Genomic DNA, 23721 nt, shown 5'->3' on the forward strand with positions numbered 1-23721 from the left:
CAGAAGTGAGAAGGTGTGGTTAAGTGGGAGGAAACTGAAGCTATGGATAGATTATCATAGTTACATGCTTTAAATCTCACCGATAGCTGTTATGGCCAAAGTGCACCCCAGGTAAAAAGGCTAAATAATTTGTACAGCAGACCTTGTTTGACCACATATAAGCTGTAAAACTATTGTTATATTAACTATTATTACAGGAAATCTACATAATGTTAAACTAAGTATTTACAGTATCATGTCAAACAATCAGTATTAGGCTTACCATAATTGAACTACTTTTGTTCAGGCAAGCAATTATTTCTGCTACCGTGGCATGGGAAATCTTTGTTCTACTGTAACTGCTGTTATCTGCTCCTGAATGACCATTGACAAACTGCTCTGTTCATTTATAATGCTTCCCTCCTCTCATCAAGATGTAGGAGGACACAGTTGTTTTTAGAGTTCTTTACAAAGAACAGATCAATATTGGTGCTCACAGATGCAAACTATTGTACTAGAGGAAAACACATCTGTGCATAAATAAGATAGAAAGATTGTGCTTCCCTTGGCTCTAGTCATCAGTTGATGTTTTTTTTTCCCACATTCACTATATGGTTAACCTAAAACAAGCATGACAAGTGGTTTTTTCCATGCATTTGCTCAGTAGACATTGTGTAATTTAAATTATATTGAGAAGAGGTCTTTAAAAAGGAGAAAAATGGATTAAAGGTCATAGGTCAATATCTGAAGATGATACTTGTTAGTGATCACTTATTATTGGGTAATATTGCCTTCTTCTTGGCCAGTTTGTTTTTGCGATTTCAAGTGGTTGAAGAGGACCTGCTACAGGGAAACACAGATGTTTTTATTAGCAGTCGTGAGTGGGTGGAGCTTCATTGTTGTTCGGGTGTTCTGTCCTTGTTCTGTTTCATCCTTGGCGAATGATGTGCATTGTTTTATAGTGAAACCCCCATATATTCTTGTGTTGTTCCCCCAGTGTGTAGAATCACATTTTTCCTTTAATGATACCCAGTGTACCCTCCTCACAGTGCTGTCTCCACAGGGCTATTGGCCTCCATTTGATCAGTCTAGGAAAATGAGATGAGCTGTTGTTTCATGATCATGGATTCCATATTGGTGATATCTGCTTGCTCCAAGATACTGATCTTAGTGCACCTGTTTCCCCAGCTGACTCTGAATTTGGTTTTACACTGAACAGATTTCTGTGTGAAAAAATATAAAAGATTTTAAGCGTTGGACATTGTATCGATTACTTTTCGTCTTCGTACTGTGGTTTTGCATTCTTATTGTTATCTTACGGGCATCTCTGTTCTTCACATGGACATTTGTGTAGCTTCTGGGCTAGGAATCTGCGCAGGCTCTTCTCTCCCCGTGCATTGGCAGTCATTTGAGCCTAACCAGGGACTGAATTCCCCTGGCGCTCATAGTCAATAATCTGGTATTTAAGTAAAATGCTACGTGTTAACCCTGGCCAGCTTGTGGCTCTGCCCATTATTGATCAGATAAAAAAAAAAAAAAAAAACCTCAGAGATATTTAATTACACAAAACGACACAGATGTTTAAGCATCTTTTTGTCCGTGATGGGATCAGAGTTGGCGTGGAGTAGCAAGAAATGTGTCTCCCAGAGGAGCCATCTAAGAGAATTACACAGTAGTGGCTTTCACTGGAAAGGGCTTTTTGGAAGGGAGTTTTATTACCCTGCAGTCGAATCGAATTAGGATAGGCTGCCAGTCACGCCGTCGCCAATAACCAACATGGCAGAAATAGCTCCGAAGCCATTTGTGAGCATCGACCGCACTGTAGCACTTACAACTTGAAAAGCAAGGCAGGTAAAACACTGTTTAATTTTACCCATTACAGAGCAATCATTCGGTACAAACAGAATGTCTTGTTTAGTTTTAAACAACTTTTTTCAGACAATATCATTGTAATTTGACTTGATGTTAATCACACCAACTGGCTTGTTAAATATTCGCCTGATCATTTAAAGGTGCAACTCAGCCAAATTAGAAAGGGAAAGAAAATCAATCACATTACTCACATGAGTAAAGCTTTTATGCCTTGAGTTCATTTGAAAATTATGAATGAATCATAATTTAACCAAGAAGCAAACTTTTAAAAAAATAATAAAATAAAAAACTCAGATAGGTCTATTTTAGTCAGTCCTTCTTTTTTATGCAAACAGAAAATAAATTAGGAGGGTATGGAAGAGGGTCTTCAGCCTGTGAATGAATTATAATATTAATGTGATGACACAAATTTTCTTGAAATAATAGCAGGCAGAATGAAATGCAGTAAAAAAAATTTAAATAAATTAAAAAAAAACACACATGCCATTAATTACACATGCCTATCAATGTTCCTATTAGCACAGTGACAGTCTCCTCTGTGATTGATTGTGTGTTTTTCATGCACCAAGCACAATAGGAACATATAGACCATGTGGCAGTGGCATTTGCCAAGTCGACTGCGGTTGTCCCAACCAGTTTCAAGTCATTAGCGTCAAGATCCTTGTGCGTGAATGATGACTGAAATGGACTCTGAAACATAAAGAGAGGCTTGGGAATTGCAGCCCTGGTGGGCAATCTGCCTGGATGGACAGAGGGGTGAGGGGGGGTGAGGTGATATTTCAAGGGCTGGGGCTGGTCAGATGGTCACGTCACGGAAGAGGCACGCCAGCACTCAGGGGCCCCCATAAACAGGGACTTGAGGACTGCAGGTCTGGGGGCCACTGGTGTTATAAGGGTCATGTGAGGTGATGATCACATGGTAAGAGTGGAACACAGGGAGAGTGGATGTGAGTGGAACTTTCAGGAGAGATGAAGTTATTCAGGGCTGGGGTTCAGGGCTACCATACTGCTGGTTTTGCCTCATCTATGCACAAAAATGCAAACTAAAACTTTTACAACTTTCACAACATAATTTTGGGAGCCACACGAGGGTTACTGTTCTCAAAAGAGAACAGTAATCCTTGTAAATCAACAAATTAAAAACTGATTGAACAAGGAAGACTGAAGAGGAAATCGCCATCTTGTGGAGACAATTAGTCAAAACAGGGTGGTGTGAGTTATGTGTGCGTGCTTGTTTGTCTGGGTGCGTGTGTGTGTGGGGGTGTGTGTATATGTGTGTGTGTATCCATGTGTCTGGGTGCATGTGTGTGTGTATATGTGTGTGTGTCTGTGTGTCTGGGTGTGTGTGTGTGCATGTGTGTCTGTGTGTCCATGTGTCTGGGTGCATGTGTGTGTGTGTGTGTGTGTGTGTGTATATATGTGTGTGTGCGTGTGTGTGTGTCCGTGTGTCTGGGTGCATGTGTGTGTATATGTGTGTCCGTGTGTCTGGGTGCGCGTGTGTGTATATGTGTGTGTGTGTGTGTGTGTGTGTACGTGTGTGTGTCTGTGTGAAGTGTGAGGTGTGATGGCTGACGGCTGATAGGTGGGGGGGCTGATGGGGTCTCAGGGGTCCGGGACAGTCAGATGGCCAGATTGCAGGAGTCAGGGCGAACCCGGACGGGACAGGCACGGCTGCCACAGCTGTCATCGCCCGGGAAGGCCGTCCCATGCCTGACACTGAGGGTGACATATGCGCAAAAGAGGAGGGGGGGGCAGGGTGTGCTTCTGCCCATTACTCCTTTACATTATTGATTATCATCTGACACAAGAGCATCACCAGATGCCACACAGCCGGCTTCTGTTTCCCCTGCCTGGTTAAAGCTGGCACTCACATGCACACATTTTTTTTAAGCTGATGGCAACATTGATTGGGCCAATGAAATCCATTACACCCTCGACTTGGTAACTAAAGAGGGCGATGCTGGGTAACTTGAACTGCCCATCCCAGGAATGTGGCTGCAGGAGTATTAACAATAATTCACTTCACAATGTGCAATTATTCTTCAAAAATATGGCATTACTTTACACCCTTTCTTCACTGTGTAATAAAAGCAGACCCCTGATCCATGTTGGAAACAGGCATGAAATAGAATGGGATTTAAATACATACTTAATTAATAGTCTGTTAATGAGAAACCAAAAAAAAGAAAAAAACTTTGATACTTATCAAAATAAGATAGCTTCTATGAAGGGCAAACAGTAGTTCTATTAAATGTGACCCTTCTAATCAAATGTTCACAGAATACTAAAAAGAAGTCTCTATCTCATTTGTTTCCAGCAAGTGTGAGTCAGATAGCTGGCGGGTAGAGTTCGCCATTGTTTTGTTTTTTTTATTCCACTCCCTCAGGAATTTGCCGGAAGATAAAATCATCAATACTGTCCTCTCCACTTAAAGCGGACACGCCTGTCATCGAATATGTGGGTCCAAGAGGGCGTGGCGCTCTGTAGGTCACACAGGAGACTGCCAGTGTACATTGACAAGTTGAAATTCAGTTTAAGGTACTTGTTGGCGTTAAAATATTTTAAGCGAAAATAATTGATTTTTTATTATACAGAATTTCCTCTTTTTCAAGTAACTTCCAGCAGTTTTCAGGACAGTTCATAATTAACAGAATCACATTTGCTTAAATTTGTCACCCACATTTTCAGCTATTCAGAAAATGTCCATCTTTGGACTGCTACAATTTTTATAATTATCATTTTAAATAACTGTGAAATAGACAGAGGTCTATATACAGAGGATAAACATGTTCAAAATAAAGAAGACCTGAAACAAATCAACAGCAGTTATTATTATTACTATTATTATTATTATTATTATTATTATTATTTGTAGTACTAGTAGTAGTGGCATCAGTAATAGTAATTGTATTAGTAATATTAATACTCATGTAAATAGTACATGGTTATTTGAAAATCTTGTACTTTTATATATATCTGCGAAACTAAAGAAGCAAAGACTATTACTGATCTTTTAATCTTTTACTATTGTCACATTCATATACACTTTATTTTCAACAGTACTTTCTCACCTGTTTACAACCCCTCAAATGACCAGCAGATGGCAGTTGTTCAATTCTGAACACTGACACTCATGTATGTATATGCATTACTACTTCTTTTTCCAGAAACAGCCACCACAGCTGTTGAGGGCTTATAAAATGTAGGCGGTATTATTTAAAAAAATAAATAAATAAATAATTAAATATAATAAAAACAGGGATTCAGAAAAAATGTATGAAATACATTACTCAAAACATCCATTACAATTATTCACTGCCACAATAACAACACAAAAACAATAATAAAATTATTATCATCTTCTTCATCGTCAGTCACCATCATCATAACACCTCATAGTCTGTGTAATAAAAAGTATATTCAACCTCAAATTCCCTGATCTATATTCAGAGCAAACACAAAAATTATTATGTGCACACATCAGTTAGTTTTCTGCTATTATCTAAACATAGACAATCAATTGAAAGTAATTTGTTTGTTAGTCCCAAAGGTATACATATTGATTTAATGTAATATTGATTATCAGTGAAAAAAATGGCAGATCAATGTCATCCCCAACATATATAGATTTATTCTAATTTAAAAGTAAATGTAATTGTATTTTATACTGACCTTTTTACACAAAGATGGAAATAAATTGTGCATAGCCAGATGTACAGTATATAAGAATTATAATCAATGCAGTATGACTATGGGGGAACGAACTCTTCAGCATGTTTTGGACTTGAGCAAACTGCGATCACATTCTGTTTCATTTAGTGTATTTATGGCACACAATGCTCTGTGAGGAGACAGCTCAATGGCTGCATTGTCATTTGCAATCTGAATATTTAAGAACGAACATAATGTCTCTCAGTGGAAGTGGAAACATGCAGTAAAGCGAAGTTCAGCCTCTGTGAACAACAATGTTATCCGGCTGCCCTACAGCCAGGCGCAGAACATCAAAAGCCACATTAGCATTGTGCCTGTAGCATTCTGCACGATTACACCAAAACCCAGGTTCCTAATTAGCATTGTCTAATACAAGTCTAATACAAGTTACAGTTGCAGGGGAAACGTTGCCCTGCCTTTTCTTTTGCTGAATGTAAAGTCATTTTGTACAGCATGCAAGCAATTAACATGCTGTAAAGCGCATGTGACCTCCAGCAAGTACAACGGTGTACCGCAAACCGCTATGAACATACATATTCCTCGATTTTGCAATACAACACAGGGCGTACATTGTTATTTTTTGTTACCCATGACCTCTTTGCAAATGATATCTGATAGTGAAGACATACTACTTAATTCTACTTAATAAAGTACTTTCATACATTTTCATAATGTTAAGATCTTTACATTACATTGCCTTTGCATTGTGCTTTTAATCAGAAGCAAACATGCAGTGTACATTGGTCTATTTAATTAAAAGAAGTCAAAAAAGGATACTCTCTGAATGTTTTTTTGTCATGTTAGCTCAATGTTTTTTCTAGCCTTGAAAATATATGTTTTTTACATATGTTTTCAAAGCTGGAAATAACACTGAGGCAACATGACAAAAAAACCATTCAGAGAGTATTACTGCATGTGTTAGCTGGGTACGTGCATTCTCGGCTGCCTGCTCTATGGGGGGGGGGGGGGGGGGGGGGGGGGGAGTGGTTATGGAATAATCTAGAATAGGAGCCACTTTAAAAAGTAAAGGGGGTTAAAACGTTTTTCAGTCAATAAAGCCCCCTCAGGAGATGAGAGTGAAGACGGCAGAATAACGCACGGCTGGTGAGGGCTCAATGAGCTGGAAAAGATGGGGAGAGGGTTACGGCTCACATCCCCGAGATCCTGACGTCCGCGCGGCGAGGGGACGACTCTCCGCGTGTCTCTCTGCGAAGTCGCCCTGCAAAAGCAGCCCAGTCAGATGGAAATGACTCAGTTCAAGTGCCGATGAAACACTGCCTAATTTCTGGCAAAACAAGGCCCGTAAGGAATCCTGACATTTTAATGGATGACTAATTAAGATTTGAACAAATCAGCAGTTTAAACAATTTGGATGAATAGGTCAAATAAAACCAGCAAACGCAGTCCCGAAGATCCTGGGACAAATGGAATCTGAGACAATGGAACTATAAACTTAGATTAAATTGAAATACCAAGGGGTGGGTTTTTTAAATATTTCTGTTGCTTTCCTTATCAGAGACCTTTTTTCGGGTTATTTCCAAGTGCTTTTGGCCTATTACCAAACTTAGCCAATCACAACAGACTTATATCCAAATATTTATGACGCAGTTATGAATGCTCCATAAAGCATCAGTGAAAACAGGGAGTATGCCTGAAACCAGAAGCCCTCTATTTCACCTGCTACTGGTTTTGACATGCACTGGTATTTATGTGTCCTCTGGTTTACCACTGACACTGTGAAGTAGTAGTACAGTTGGTCCAGATCCTAGTGCCCTGTTCCAAATTCAAGAAGTTGGTTACTCTTCAACTTTCTTGGTTGGTCTATATGCTCTGGCTCCAGCTCAACCAGCTGCTATCCTGTCAGACAATCACTGGTGCGTGCATGAGCTCCAAAAAATAGCTGTTTCCAAACATTACAGGAGTTTGAGAATTCAATTCTGGTTTTCTGGGACTTTTTGATCATTTGCAAGGGAAAATAATTTAACCCACAAAGAGGTCCCTGCAGCAAGTCTGTTTCAAATATTCAACTTATGACATAGATATCTATACTTGTTTATCTATACTACACTAAATCTATGTTTTGCTAAATTTTTTTGCTAGTAATATATTTTTTTACCTAGCTAGTCTTGTAGTGACTCGTTGCAAATTGAACTAGCCCAACCAGAAAATATTGGCCCAAGGAGCAGAACACAAGCCTTGTGACATTTTTGTTGGATACCTAGTGATACCATTTTATAAACTAAATTTGTTTCTGTTTGGGTGCATTATGTTAATGTACCCTATAGGGTCCTTCTTAGTAACAAAATCATTTTATTCCTCATAGCGATGTTCACAGATTTAAGTGGTGTGTTTTCTGTCTAAATATCATCAAAAACTATGTAGAACTTAAATTTATTTTCCTCAGAAACATGAAAAATAGACACGTGGAATGGAAAGGCATGTGGCTTCCAATACACAGCCTTTCATGTGATAAATTGAATTTCTTGTGAGTGCATTTCTCTTTTTTTCCGAGGGGGTGGGGCAGATTCTGGAGTAGTTGTTATCTCGGGACCCCTGTCCTTTTTTTCTCTGAGAGCGGTTGCAGAAAATCTCAACAGACCCTCTGATACAATTACTGCGGCTTTCCTCTCCATCTAGTGCTCTCCTGGCCAAGACTGCCCCAGCCTGGGGGAATAGTACCAATCACCTAGTGGGACATTTGGCCAGCCAGGCATTAAATGCGTGCCTCTTCTCACACCCTCCACCGCGTCGGCCGTACCGGGGGGACCGGCGTTGTGCCTTTTCGCGCGCATACCTCCCCGGTCAAAGGATCCTCTGCGCTGCAGAGAAGTGCAGCAAAAAGCAGCCCAGGGTCCGGTCCACAGTGGCTTCCTACTTAGACAGAGCGCCTGTCCGGGCCGGTGTTCTCAGCCACGGTCTGCCTGGGTGGACACGCAGGCCGTGAGGGAGCGTGTCTGCACTTCAGAGCTCTCGCCCTGGGAGTCTCTCTCAGAGGGGAAGCTGCGAAAGGTGAAAACCATCCGTAGGGTCGAATCTCATCGTCTTTCTCCCTTCCGTTTTTCCCTTAAAACAATTCATTTCTCTGAATAAGTTATTAGATTTTTAGTTTGTATTACTAAGATGTAACGAACACTGACCTCTGAAATATTATTAATACATTTTCTTTATGTTTTTAACTTTTAAAAACCAATATTGTTTTACTAAGTAGCAAGGTCGATTATGTCACATTTTATTTTAGAATATTACTAAATACTAATACATAATAAGACTGACGATGCCAGGATTTCTCATCCCTGGTCCTGGGTGGCCACAAGGTCTGCCAGTTCTTATTTTATCTCAGAACTTCATCAGTCGGAGTAGTTTATTGCACAGTTTACTCACCTGTTTTTTTTTTCTTTTTTTTCTTGGGTCTAAATATGTTTATGGTGAAACAAAAACGAGCAGACCCTGCAGTCCTCCAGGATCAACGTTGTATTCATATTATTTTCATTTTCAATGAAAATGATTTTCAGTTTAATTTTATTAACATTACTTTGCGCTGTGTTATGCCATTCTGTTACTATATGTTGTGTTCTGAATTAAATGAACATCTTTAACAGTAGGCCTATTTATGTCAATCAATAAATCAAAGCCTCAGCCAAAACATTTGAAAATAAACAATTTCAATTTGAAAAGTTTAAAAATTGAAAATATTTTTTAGTGTCTATTATGTACACATAAGCTTGTCCCCGTTTAATGTATGACTTGTCAGCATAGCTTTCCCATACCTTTCGTGTGATGTTCAGTAGAGAGGTAGCCTCTCTGTGAAGCCCCTTCTCAGGCTATTATCCCATTTGTAACATCTCAATAATCTAAGTTGATAAAATAATTGCCACTAAATAAGCACATATGATGATTGATGATCACGTGAACGTGCTGCGGTATTTTTAAGTGTAGCACAGGGGCATGATAGGTTTTGTTGGAAGCAATGGATAATGCCCACATTAAAAATCAGAGCAGTTATGTAAACTTTAACTTTCACAAAAAGCAAAAAATGTAAACTAATGAACTAATCGTGGTCTTCAGTCAAGACTTTAAGTAGAATCAGGGATCTTAATGGGCATTCAGCAGTCGATGGCATAGACGATAGGGCTAAATCGGATGTCTGTTTATAATGAGACAGAGACAATGATGGCTAGACGGCGGTAGACTGCAAAATGGCTTACGGCAGGACGTTGGGACAAAAATGATTGCCGTCCACCGCTGCGGTAGGGTGACATGCCGGTGAAAAGGAAGTGGTACGTTTAAAAATTGTTGACGACAAGTTTGTGGTAGAGACGTGGGAAAAAATTTGGAACCAAAAAAAAAAAAATGTATTAAGATCTTGACAAACAAGGCCACCGCAGAGCGACTGTAGGGTCCTCTAGAGTTATTCTAAGCATTCAGAAAAGTTCTCAGTGTTAATATGTTTATTTTGGGTTCCAAACTGAATTTTTGCACTACAAATTGTCAAAAGAATAACACCACACTCAAACCATGACGCATGCATTTTAATCAGATCACGAGCCCTCTAATGTCAGCCCCCCTATTTTACATGGGCAACACCTTGGAGGAGTAATATCATCTTTATATGGTCTCTGTTGTTCTCGACCATGAGGGAGGTGACGCCCAACTTCAAACTGACATTGGAAACAGGGCTCGCAAGTTGATATGAGGTGAATCGTCTCCTCTCTTGGAGACGCATCAACAGTGTGTAATATCTTATTTTCACATCGAAATGACAAAGTAAACGTATGCTGTAAAAATAGTGCATTGTTTACTGATAAATCACGAGGCAATGGACTACTTACATCTTGTAACGTCAACCTGAACTTGAAACCGCAAAGTATGGCATACGCCCTTGACTGTACATGGTCAACCACATGAAGGCAGCCATATTGGATGAGCGGTGGCATCACCAATCGAAACCGGCCTTCGTGCGGTCAAGTCCAATTCACCACCAATAAATCAGCCCGATCGACATTCCTGGAACCGAGATTTCAGTATACCTCACCCCTTTCCCAGCCTTCACTCTACAGTCTCCTTTCCAAATAACACAAAACACCTCCTTTCCAGTCGCTCCATATTCTCTAAAATGCCACTGCTCTCTACTGTGTCACCCGAACTTACGTATCCTAGCCTACCACAAGGTCGAGCCTTCATTTCCCATCTGCTGTCTCAGCAATTACTTCAGCAATACACAATCCTGGTCCTCGAGAGCCACAGAGTCTACTGTGACCTGCTAACTGTGTAATCAACTGCTTTAACTGCTCAATTGCTGTGCTACTGAGTAACAACGTTGTTACTCAGAACGACTCTGAGTAACAACGAAAGCCAGCAGACCTTGCGGCTCTCCAGGACCAGGGATGAGGACCACTGGCTCAAAGGTATGCTTTTCATAGCATTTAAACTTCCATCCATGTTCACTTTTCTTCCTGAATCTCCCCATATTAGATCAACTAATTGTTTTTATACATGTCTCAGTTAGAAACTGAATTGTATGATTCTTCACTTAACTGTGCCATCAACGTGCCAATGGAGACCCCTGGAGGATAACCATTAAAATACAAGTTTAAGTCCCTGTGGGTCACATGGCAGAGACAAACTGTTGGCCCTACTTATAAGCCATTGACTTAATAGACTATATTTTAGACGAACAGGTAAGGAGGCCACCAGGAGACAAAGCCGTGGTGTCCAACCAGGTGAATGAGACAGATCCCCCTCTACAGGCTTCCAGTGCCTCCCAGCAGTTGAGTTCAGGGGCACTTCAGAAACAATACACCCATCCAAGCGCCGCAGCGCACAGTCAGCCAACAGTGCGACACCCCCCTGAGGAACCCCAAAACCACCAAAATCCAGTACACTAAAATCATTATCGCTCAGCAGTCTTTAAGTACGCAGAGAAGCGTGCACTGAAATATGACCTCGCAGCCTTTGTTCAGAAATGTCCATTTGCCATAAAATCACATTTCCCATCTTCTCATTTTCTGCACTGCGTGTGTGTGGTTTTTTTTTTTTTTTACATTTTAAAAGGGCAGGAACACCGAAAAGTCATTATTTTTCTCTCTGCTTCAATATTCTACTATGTACTTATGTATTAATATATATGCAGGGCGAGGCAGAGTGCGTTAGGCCATGATTACCTTTCTGATGTAGCCCCGGCACTTACAATCATTTATTCATAATGCATGGACGGAACACAAATGCACCTTATTGTCTCCTTCCTGCATCTTATTTTACCCGTAAAACAGTAAATGGGGCTCTCTCTCTAATGAAAGAGCCTTGTTGATATCTCAGCAGATGGAGTGCTCCACGTAGAAGGAAGCGGTCTGCGGGAAGGCAATCACCAGTTCCTTCAATCACAGGGAAGGGAAACAAGGATCCCTCCAAATGTCTCGTACCTGAGAGTATCAAAACTATACAATTTTAATACCTGCTTAACATGCAGATGCTCCTGTGCCTCACGCTTTTGCTATTCCCGCATTAAAAAGCAGGCAGATTAAACTGGACCGTCTCTGGCAGCTATGAGCACGACACGGCTTTTTCCACAGAGATGGTTCCTCCCCTACTTCTGAGATAGGCTGCAGGAAGGGCAGAGTGTACCATCAAATCCTCTTTGTTTTCTGCCCTGTTCATGAGGGTGACCCACTTAGAGAGAGACAGAGCGAGAGAGAGAGAGAGAGAGAGAGAGAGCTAGAGACAGAGAGAGAGAGGGGTAATGTAGCTATTGTTTAAAAAGAAAAACTTTCGAAAAACGACTCCATGAAAAGTCACTGAAACTGCACTGCAACCCGGCATATCCAGTGACTATGCCTATATATGACATAGTATACTGTACTTCATTGGTGTCCATACAAACTTTATTCAGATCCAACTCACCAGCTTATTCACTGGAGTACTTTTTACTCTAACAGTTGACATAACATACTGGATTGACAGATTTTTTGGTGATTTAACTAAGAATGGTAATCTGTAGTCTCTGGCCTGTGCATGTTAAACCTTCAGTTCTAAATAGTGCACAGCAAAATGTCCAGTGTTAATGCAACTCTAACAGAGCAACTTTAACATGAGTACAGTAGGGACCATATGTACTCTGTAAGAGTTGATGTAACACAGTGTTCATTCTGTCCATCCATCTCTTGATGATAGGACCTTTTGCTGAACAAAACACAGGTTTCTTCATGAGAGTAGATGTCAGTGATGACTGGTCACATTATGCCAGCCTTCAACTGACTCAACTGACCCGTCAATGTCTTGCTCACAATAAAACGATAAAGCAGTTATCTTTGTACGACATGTAAATTGCTGCCAAGCCAGATAATCTCATAAATTTGAAGAGCATATCATTGGGTTTCTAATCAACAGCCAAACAGAGCTAACACCCACAACTAGTTTCTTTACATCTGCTATAGGAAATCCACAGAGCATTTTAGGTAGACTTCATTTTTGTAATGTGTAGGGGAGAGTGGGGTTGGTTGGGACTTAGGGTTGGTTTGTATTCAACACAAAAACAGGGATTCCTTCGTAGTCTTTCTATATTTTCATATTTAGAACTTGGTGGCAAACCCCTTGCATTCCATGACTGCCTGCAACCCATTGACATAACCAGATTCAAGGTATCTTCCCCGTCTTTGGTTCTTATTAGTTTGAGGGGCTTTCTGCCTACGGTCTTGTCATCAGCAAGTGAAAGTTTGATTTAGGTTGAGTAATTGACTTGGCTATCCAAGAACATGCCAGTTTTTGGCCCTGAAAAATGTCTTGGTTGCTTAAACAGTTTGTTTGGGCTCATTGTCATTCTGCAAGTTGAAGTGCCATCCACTGAGTTTTGAGGCATTCGGTTGGATCTGAGCAGATAAGATGTTTGTTTACACTTCAGAATTCATCCTGCTGTTGTCAGCACTCATAACATAATAAAGAGAAGTGAGCCAGTTCCATTAGCAGCCATGCATGCACAAGCCATAAGACTACCTTCACCATGTTTCATAGAATGGGGGGGGGGGGTGTTTTGGTTTCTTTCTTTCTTCACACGTTTGATCACTTTGGTATAGGTTCATATATCCATAAGACTTTGTTTCCAGAACAAATTTTTTTAATGTACTCTTTACCAAACTAATCTGGCCATTCTGTTCTTGAGGCTTACCAGTGGTAATTTCAAAACAAGCTTTACCAAATTTAACGCATTTCTAGAAAGAAAAACTTGTTTGCTACAAATGTGATTTAGGAATTTAAATTAGAATGGCCAATTGTAACATTTTTACAGGCTAAGGCTATAACACATAAAATCATATAACATAAGCCTATAAAGCACAACATATATTCAGAAAAATAAATCATTGGACAGTGGTTGCACACATGTTGTTGAGTAGGCCTATATGTGACTTCAACTGATTAAGACATCGCATATAGCCTACATAGTTGCAATAAAGCCACTGTCAAATTTTATTAAGTGGACTAAACCCAAATAAATATTTTTCATTTTATGAAGTAATGAAAAAGATATATTTTATTAGTGGACTTAATGTGGTTGCATTAATGCCACATTTTTGAGTGCATATCACATTGCTGTCATTTTTTAAATTATATATTTTAAACTTATCTCACATGGGAAACTTTGTTTCAGTTAAGCAAATTGATTTTTACAAAGAAAATATGTTTAGGCCATCAAAAGGACAGCAGAGAGACATATGTCATACGACAGCACGTTCTGGCGATACAAGAAATAATTAGTTTTGTGGGAGTTTTGTGTTGTACACTCCTGTGGACACGTAGGTGTTACCACACCAGATGAACCAAAACATTAAGAAAAATACAGCTGTAAGCGGCAATGAAGGGACCAAGGGCTATGACAGACAAAATGTTCGATTCAGCTTACTGGGTACAGTGGCACCTTTGACACAGTTTTTCTCTCCAGGCTCTGATGTGTGCATAATTTCAGGTTTCACTAATGCAGGATTGATGGAGCCCAATAAAAGGCTAATTGGGTTTTAGCAACTAGATGGCACTGCTGAGTTTGCCCGGTTCTGTCTGTGCACCCCCAGGACCTCTAGCCAAAGATAAAGTTGGAAGTTTGTTGTGATACTAACAAGCATTCAGGAATTACACCTCACGTCCTGTTTCCACATCTTCACCAAAATGGTGGTGGGTGAACTCATGGGAAAGTTTTTTTTTTTTTTTGCTGAGTGGAAGAAAACAACCCATGTTTTATCTGTACAAGCAAAACAGGATATGAGATTTGGACATTTGAAAAGTGCACATATGTGGCACTATAGTGCATGACCAGATGAGCTGTCAAACTCTAGGGCACAGGTCCTGGGTCATCCAAAGGGTCAGGGGGGATCAAGGTAGTCTAGGAATCCGGGGGGTGTGTTGGGGAGTTTGGTTTTTTCATTTTATAACATATTTATATTCTCAACAGGTCTGTCATGAACATAACGTAGCAAGAGATTTAATATGCTGTGTATTCCCGGTTTTTGTCATCATTGACATGGCCAAAGCATAGGGGTGAATGTATTTAAATTTTATTACATTTTAAAAAATTCTTGTGGGGGTTTGGGGCCCCTCTGCTCATCGGGCCCAGTTTATTTGAAACTGCTATAACTGCCACAGCATGCCCCTGTAACCCGGTGCTGACTGTCATCTGTGGTGATGCTCTGCCAAGGCTGTACTGTGATCATCTTCAGCTCCTGCTTTGTTGCTTTACCGTTATGTTTGGGATCATGCTTTTGGAGGTATTTGCTTGGACTTGAGCAGATATGATGCTTCTGTACACTTCAGAATTCATTCTGATGCTGCTGCCATCAGTTATCATCAATGAAGACAGTACCTGTGGCAGCCATGTATGCCCAAACCATAAGCGGGTGGTGGTGCTTTGGATCTTAGGCAGTTCCTTTTGGCCTCCACACTTTGCTCTTGCCATCACTCTCATACAAGTGAATCTTGGTCTCATTTGTCCACAAGACCTTTTTCCAGAACTCTGCAGGCTCTTTTGGGTAATTCTTAGAAAACTGCAACCTGTATGTTGTTTTTGCAGTTAACTAGCAGTTTACGTCTTCTAGTTATCATTCATAGTTTTTTTTCGTGAAGTCCTCTGCAGATAGTAGTCACTGACACAACCACACCTGACTCTTGAAGAGTGTTTCTGATCTGCCAGACAGATGTTTGAGGGTTTTTCTTCATTTTTGTGAACATTCTTTGGTCATCAACTGTAATGGTCCTTAGCCTACCAGACCTTTTGCAGTTACTGAGCTGACCAGTGCTCTCTTGCTTCTTAATGATGTTCCAAACAGTTGATTTTGGTAATCCTTAGGTTTGGTCTATATCTCTTACTGTTTTCTTATTTCTATTATACGTGCACTAAGGATGCAATTGAACACACCTGACTCATCAGAAACACCCGTGAAACTATTTATTCCAAACATTATGGTTCTCTGAAATAGGCGCACTATGTATAAAAAGTTCTGTAATTCATACATGATGAAGCCAAAATGTATAAAAATACCCTTTAATAAATGTGAACCATGTCTGAAATTGTGTACAGAGCCGAATCAAGAAAAATGTGTTTTTGTCCCTAACATTATGGAGCTCATATATATATATATATATATAGTATAGTATAGTATAGTATAGTATGGTATATATATATATTCTGTATATACTGTATGTGAGTCATAAGGAATTGAACATTTTGAGTTAATAAGGTTCAGCAATTCAATTAATAATTTAAGACCTACAGTTTGCACTCAAAGAAATGAAGTGCCCCAATATGGGTAATCTAGGTGTTGATTGAACTGGATTAGAAAACAATGGATGCATTCACATTCCTGTCTTAATTGTGATTAGGTAAATCCAGAAAAAAGTACTGTGGCTCATTTCAGACTACAGTATTAGGCCTTCATGACACCACAGATATAGTATTTCGTAATGACTTATATTTATGCATCATATTGACAACACAAATAGCCTAAGCTTCTCATTATGCAAAGTATTCAAAGCAGACCCAGAGAAGCATTTGAACCTGTAACTGGTTCAATCTTCTCTTGAGTGCCATTGTTTGTTTTTCAGAGCTAGTACCTTGTCCACTACTTGTTATAAGTAAACTAACTTTATGCAGGGGACAAACACGTCAACCTGTCAATTAAAATAATTATGCATTGGGCAATATTTTTGCCGTTGGTCTCTAGACGAGCGCCCTCATCAATCACCCCCAATCGTGTCAAATTGGGCAGCCTCGTCTCGTGCGGGCAGTCTTCCAGCTGAGAGGAGAGGGAATACATCATCATTAATTTGCGCGTGACCCTGGGGCTGTTCACACGACTGAGCCAGAATTCTCCATGCAGCTCAGCTTGACAAAGACACCTATCATCAACCAGACGAACTCGTGCTAGCTCATTACATATATTACAGACTCGAGTGACTTCCAATGACATCTGACGTTCAAGCTTTAATTACTTCCATACCTGTTAATACCTCTTGGCTTCGTTTGATGATTATAAAACTAAATAAATCGTTGCAGGACGCAGGACTGTATCCTTGTCTTTGTAGACTACTACTGCGTTGGTGTCAACTGAATTTATGACTATTTTTGTGTTTGTAAAAGGCCAGGAAAAATAAAAATTTAAAAGACAATATGTTTCCAGTCCCACAATGAATCAAAATGCAATGTGTCTGCAAAGAATTTAGTGTTACCTCGATGCTTTTTGACCCGTGGGTCTACGTCTATCATCTTGGTGTACTGCAGTATAACTACAGTAACGACATAACTTGAACTCTGTGAAATGATTCCCATGTTCCCCTAAAGTAGTTCCCTTGTTGAATTTCTATGCAGAGACCGGGATGATGAAGCTACAGTCCGGTCATTTTATGCCAGTGTCACTTATACGTAAACAGAGTGGGAATCTATGCTTATAGGTTATACTGTCCTTTTTTAATGTAAAAGCGTGCAATCTATTTTGAAAACCACAGTGAATCTTATGAGTAAATGTATTGAAAACAATTTTTATAATGTGTTGGCTGTATATCAAAGATGAACCGGTACTTTTTTCTCTTTTTTTGAAAATCGCTGGGGAAGCAATTTCTGGAATTAAACATGGGACTGTGCTTCGTCCTATAAGGATCTAGGAGTCTGTTCTTACCAATCAATTGGCAGCCTACAGTAAAACACAGGGAGGTGGCAGTAGTGTGGAGACCTGCAGTCTTGCATTATTTCTAGATATTGGGATCTCTCTACAATGTCATATCCACAGCTGGGATATCATTACTCGTCTGCACCGCAGGTAAGCCCCGCTTTATTGATTGTCAAACGCAGTGTCGAATTAATTTCAGCAATATGCACCATAGTTGGCTAAATAGCATTGCAGCTATGATCGTAAAGTACATTTTTTTCAAGATATCACCATAATGCTGGAATGGAGGTTACCTGAGTTCACTAAGGAATAGCTTAGCCAAAAGCGGGAGATTCCGACTTTGTAACTTCAATTTGTTCTTTATTAAGAACGCCTTTCAACGGTTTATATTCGCATGATGGTCACATAGTTTCGCTCAGACATACGAGTCGTTGCAGAGAAAACAAAGCTGCGCTTAACTGCTTATGAAAGTGGATTTCTCATGCATTGTCGTTTTCGATCATCTCAGATTTGCTGTATTGTTTTTATTTCTTGTAGCTTTTGTGTGCACATTTACATTCAGTTTACGAATCCAATAATATATTAAGGACCGGTTGTTATTTCTGTCCTCATCAGTTCCTAATGGCCACCAATTCTTTGACGACTTGCTGCGAATCAAGTGGCAGAACTCTTGCGGAGACCGGGGTGGCCGCCTCTTCTCAAACGTCAGTTTATTGTCCTGTTTACGAGAGTCGCCTTTTGGCCACCGCCAGGCACGAGCTGAACCCTGCAGCCACTATGGGTGTTTATGGGAATCCGTATACCACCAGCCAGTGCTATGGAAACTATGTAACTTATGGCGCAGATGCATCCGCTTTTTATTCCCTGGTAAGCATCCCCTGATGGTCTTATAGTGATAGTCTTATGACGGTTATCTTATTTAGACGTTCCCCACTTCCCATCCCACCAAAAGATGCAATTATGCAATTGAAAGCACTGTTTCAGTGGCTGTGTTTTATTTTTTCTGTGTGAGTGGTCGTTGTATTGTGATTTGACCTTGATGCCAAATGTGCTAGATTTTTGTTCGGGTAAACTGGCTATTAATTGTGGCCGGGTTACAGGTGACAGCCGGCAGATCAACGACCAAGTTTTACTAAATTAAAGTATACGAATGACACTGGAATATTTATTGTAGATTTTAATGAGTCAAAATGAATATGCGGAAATTTATCTATAATCCTGACGTGGTCCTATTGTTTGTCAATCGTTTTTGTTTAGCGTTTTGGTTAGGCTTATGTGGGGAATTTTAAAAGATCCAAATAGGAACAAACTGACACATAACATTAACAGAACACTTTAAAACCTGACCACTTAAACAGTCCAATTTAATTTACCGCTGTAAGCTTATATGCCGTGTGCTGGTCTAAAATGATTTAGTGGCTACCAACTTTTTGTCGACTCTGCAGCAAGTGATAAGACGTTTCTAGATGTTGGATCATCTCAGGAAAACGGTGTTGGGCCTACATTTTCTCAACCTTTTCGTTTGTAAGCTAGGTAACAAACGAAAAGTGACACACTTGGCCTGCTAATCCTTTTTTGAATTTTTAGATGGTCTAAACCATAGAATTCATATGTAGGCCTATCCCCTATGAATGCTATAGGCTTACTGGGTTAATTGGTCACCGTCAACCAGTGAAAACTTGAACTGCGATGTTTAATGGTTGTTTGATGTTTGTATCAATGAAAATTATTACAATCGTCAAAAGTCAATCGATATAGCCTCACACACTGTATGGATCTTTTGCAGAGTACATTTGACTCCAAAGACGGATCAGCATCTGCGCATGCGGGGATCACTCAAGCTGCTGCTTACTATCCCTATGACGCTACTTTGGGGCAGTATCAATATGACAGGTATGAATTCAAGGAATTTGCGTCATAGTTCTACAGTGCGCATTTTTTTCTACTAAGAACAAGGTGCACAGGAATAAGCTACGTATCATAAAAATTTTTTAAACATATTAAACAACCCTGAACTTATTGTCCTAAGGCATGTGAATGTGTACAACAGCTGTTCAAAGCAATGACATCACATACACTGTCAGAATTAGCTGTAGACAATGTTGTACAGTACTGTAGTTTAACACAATAGAGCATGGTATGTGCGTTTTTATAATGCTCTGTGCAATGTTTTGAATTGCAGACAAATTATAAAACAACTGAATACTGCAGTACTTTTATAAAATTCTGACGTGATTTAGTTATATATGCTGTTACTATATTAGGCTTTGTTTTGTACAGTGCAGATAATTTATACACTGGATTTATTATTATTATTATTTATATTAATATATGATTATTATTTATTTGTGTATAATAATAATAATAATAATAATAATGTATTTATCTATTTTATCTGCAAGTTGCAATTGCTGTCTGTTATCCTCTGTACATCCATGTTCCCCCTATAAATCTGAATCGTGTTACATGCTGCAAATGTCCTGGCCTTGTGCCTGTTATTGTAATTAGCAATCCACGAGGCTTTAAGCATGTTTATTGTAATGTTCTCATTACAACTAATGTGACAATCATGAACTTGCTTCCTATATTACAAAACATGACTAGACATATATCACAAAGTGTACTGGTGACATTAAATAAATATTTCTGCAGAAGTTATAGCAATATATAGTATAATGGTACACTAATTAATTAGTACTGTGCACATCAACACGAGTAGGCTGCTTAAGTGAATTACATTATGATATAAACACAGAAATGAAATTTAGAATAGATCCTAGTTAATATATGTGGCGCTACAAGAACTACAGTACCGCCTGATTCAACAAGATAAAATGTTTAAAAAACAGTAGCTTCTTAACAGTTCTGTTGTCACTAAATTTTCGTTATCATAAATAATATTAACTTGATAAATGTTCTGCCCTTACACGTTGTGAAATATATATATGTATGCTAGTTTTTTCACAAATTGAATTCTACGTAGCTAATAACATTTTTTAGTCGTTTTACTTTTCAAGGACATTACTCGATAGTAAAAATGACTTGATACCCGGCTTTACGTATTTATATTCAGAAGATGACGCGAAAAGAGGCTATGCGCAAGTGACGAAAAAATAGCCTGCATGCTGTGTGCAAATCATGGTTTGGGGGGAGGGGTATGAACTTGTTTAATAACTATGTAATAAGCTAAATGTGTATATTCATTTGTTTATTTTTTGAATTTTATTTCGTAGTTTCGACAAAATCATCATCTGCCTTAACATCGCCAGTGTGTTATTTTCTATATTCTTAGATATGGATCAATGGATGGGGGGACACGGAGAAAAAACGCCACCCGCGAAACAACAAGTACGTTAAAAGCTTGGCTGCAGGAGCATAAGAAAAACCCTTACCCAACCAAAGGAGAAAAGATCATGCTGGCTATCATCACTAAAATGACCCTCACGCAGGTCTCCACCTGGTTCGCGAATGCCAGGCGGAGATTAAAGAAGGAGAATAAGATGACTTGGCCTCCGCGAACCAAAAGTTCTGATGAGAAAGGCTATGATGATGATGCGGACGAGGAGACTTCCGAAGAACAACGTATAAAAAGTGAACAGGAAGACCACGGTTTGTTTTACTAAACTATTTGTTCTATAAAAAGAATATTCCGTGGCATCTCTCTGTCATTGTCAGAACATAACATTAACATTAGTTAACATTAAAGCTTGGAGAACACTCAGTAAGTTCAGTCACATGACCACATTTCCTTTGTCATTTTGCTAAATGAAAAAGGTTTCGTTTGGAAACTTTCTTTGGAATTGTTTTGTAATAGTTTGACATAGGCTAACTGCTTATTTTGTGTCGTTATCCTTCTTTTCAGAGAATCGAAGTACGAAAGATAAGGATCTACAACTGAGTGATCTGGATGATATCGGTTCTATTGAGTCAGAGACTTCAGAATGCGAGCTAAAGCCTCCATGTCATGTGTCAACCCGCATGTGGACAACGGATTGTCGGAATGATCATCCCAAAGGACCATCCATTCAAGTTAATCTCGGAGGTGTAGAGGAGTTGTCCAAAAACTGTTTGCGAACGGCCCCGGAGGACTGTGAACACATTGCAGCCAAGGCCAGGTCAGCGAAGACATTCTATCAACAAGATCACCAAATACCAGCCAGTAAACCAAAAATATGGTCCCTTGCGCAAACTGCAACGTCTTTGAACCAAGCCGAGTATCCCTCCTGCATGCACAAAGGCCAGCCGATGGCACCCTCCTCTCCAGGGTTTTCCTCAACTGCAGTGATGGAAAGACAACAGGATTCGCCTGTCGCCACTCTTAGAAACTGGGTAGACGGGGTCTTCCACGACCCATTATTTCGACACAACACTTTGAATCAGGCATTGGCTAATACTACAGTATCTTGGGCCGGGACCAAAGGTGCCATACTGGAGACAGGCGCGCTCGCGAGTTCTGTTGGAAACAACGAGACTAAGGAACACATAACTTATTTACAGCACAAGGACTCGAATAAAGACAGAATGGTATTTCCCAAATCGGGAAGCAAAATATTCTGCTCCTAACAAGCCAAAATCTCATATTAAGTGCTTGGGAATGCTCTGGGATGTAATCTGTTGCTTGAGGAGTAACCTTTTTTAAATGTGTGCTTTAATATGATTCACAGATGTTTGAACACGCATTACTGCTTCTATTGCCATTGGATTCAAACGTCACTAAAGTTGTATCGGCATTTTATTTTTGAGACTTATAGACAGGGTCAATATGAGGGTATTCATTTTGTTCAAACGCACGTGCAATTTACGTAAAGGTATATGGTAAAATTGAAATTTACATGTGAAAGGAGGCATGTTGTTTTTAAGCTGTCACGTTTTGCAAATGATTTATGGATATCACAGCTGTAAAATATTACACAACTGCACAAATGTCCAAAGCAAGAAGGATGTGTCTATGATTTGTAACCTGAAATAAACTGTAACCTTTTGGAAGAACGTCTGTTGTCTGGATTCCGCTGTCCACGGTACTGAAATGTATGTTAAAGAAAAACGAGAGTGCCTCTGCAATGGAAATATTAGCCCGCTACCGTGCTACGTTATGCTCGGAAAAGTCTTCATTTAAAAATTGCACTTATGGTAGCCAACCTCATTATTTCAACAATGTGAAACTTTGTTCTTGGCTCAGAATGTGGTAACATGATCCTTCGGAAGTGAAGCGATGTTTCGCAAGAATTTTAGGTGAAGGAAAAATGTTATGACTATTTAATTACATCATAGCCATGTTTTTAATTACCATTCATATGATTATAAATTTTAACCCAAAAAATTTATATTAGGCCTGTATTAAATAAATAAATAAATAAATAAATAAAATTCACCTACTTCAATTAAATCAGCACAAAAACAACTTTACGTCTATTTCAAAATGACAGAATATTGTATAATTTGACGAAAGTAAATCATGATATAACATAGTAAGTGTAGCGTGAAGTGTTGTGTTGATTGTTTTAATTATAAGTAGGCTATTGTGATTTTAATACGCTCCATCTTGGTAATATCAAAATGTACAAACCTCCCTTCAGCGACTGTCAAAAGGCTAAGACATTACTCTAGCTGCTGAAATGAACATTAGTAAGGTGGTTTAAAGGGAAATTTTCATTTTGACACAGACGACAGACCTCTAAATTTCCAAAGGTTCTGAATCGGGAAAAGTCTTTAAGATGAGTCTTGTTGGTCTTCGAATGAAAAGCGCTCAGAAACATGAAATTGTTCCAAATAAAAAGGGCAAAAATAGGCGGCAGCAGGGCAATAGGCTACTTCACACTAATGCCGAAGATGATATACTCCCGGGACAGAGTTTTCCAGGAGGTGAAAGACACGGGTGAATTTATATGTGGCAAATTAACTAATGACACAGTCTAATGCGGGGATAAAACCCAGTATGTACAAACATTAAACGACTGAAAATAATTTTCATTGTACTGAGAATAAAATACCGAAAAGGTTTTCATATTTGGAAAAAAAG

At 39.4% G+C, this 23721-nt stretch overlaps 1 protein-coding gene across 3 annotated transcripts in view; it reads left to right on the forward strand.

Moving 5' to 3' along the window:
* Positions 1-22691, forward strand: part of irx4b (iroquois homeobox 4b) — a 135098-nt gene extending 112407 nt beyond the window's left edge. The window contains exons 7-11 of one of the 3 annotated variants that reach the window (XM_035428310.1): positions 17691-17852; positions 18318-18569; positions 19489-19595; positions 20995-21311; positions 21565-22691. In XM_035428310.1, the coding sequence (XP_035284201.1) occupies positions 17808-17852; positions 18318-18569; positions 19489-19595; positions 20995-21311; positions 21565-22265 (1422 nt within the window). In that variant the 5' untranslated portion in view covers positions 17691-17807 and the 3' untranslated portion in view covers positions 22266-22691. The remainder of the gene's footprint in view (positions 1-17690; positions 17853-18317; positions 18570-19488; positions 19596-20994; positions 21312-21564) is intronic. The other 2 variants (XM_035428311.1, XM_035428312.1) reach the window with 2 other exon arrangements.
* Positions 22692-23721: the final 1030 nt, after the last annotated feature.

This window comes from Anguilla anguilla, chromosome 8, assembly GCF_013347855.1.
Source record: "Anguilla anguilla isolate fAngAng1 chromosome 8, fAngAng1.pri, whole genome shotgun sequence".
In the NCBI taxonomy this organism is placed as follows: domain Eukaryota; kingdom Metazoa; phylum Chordata; class Actinopteri; order Anguilliformes; family Anguillidae; genus Anguilla; species Anguilla anguilla.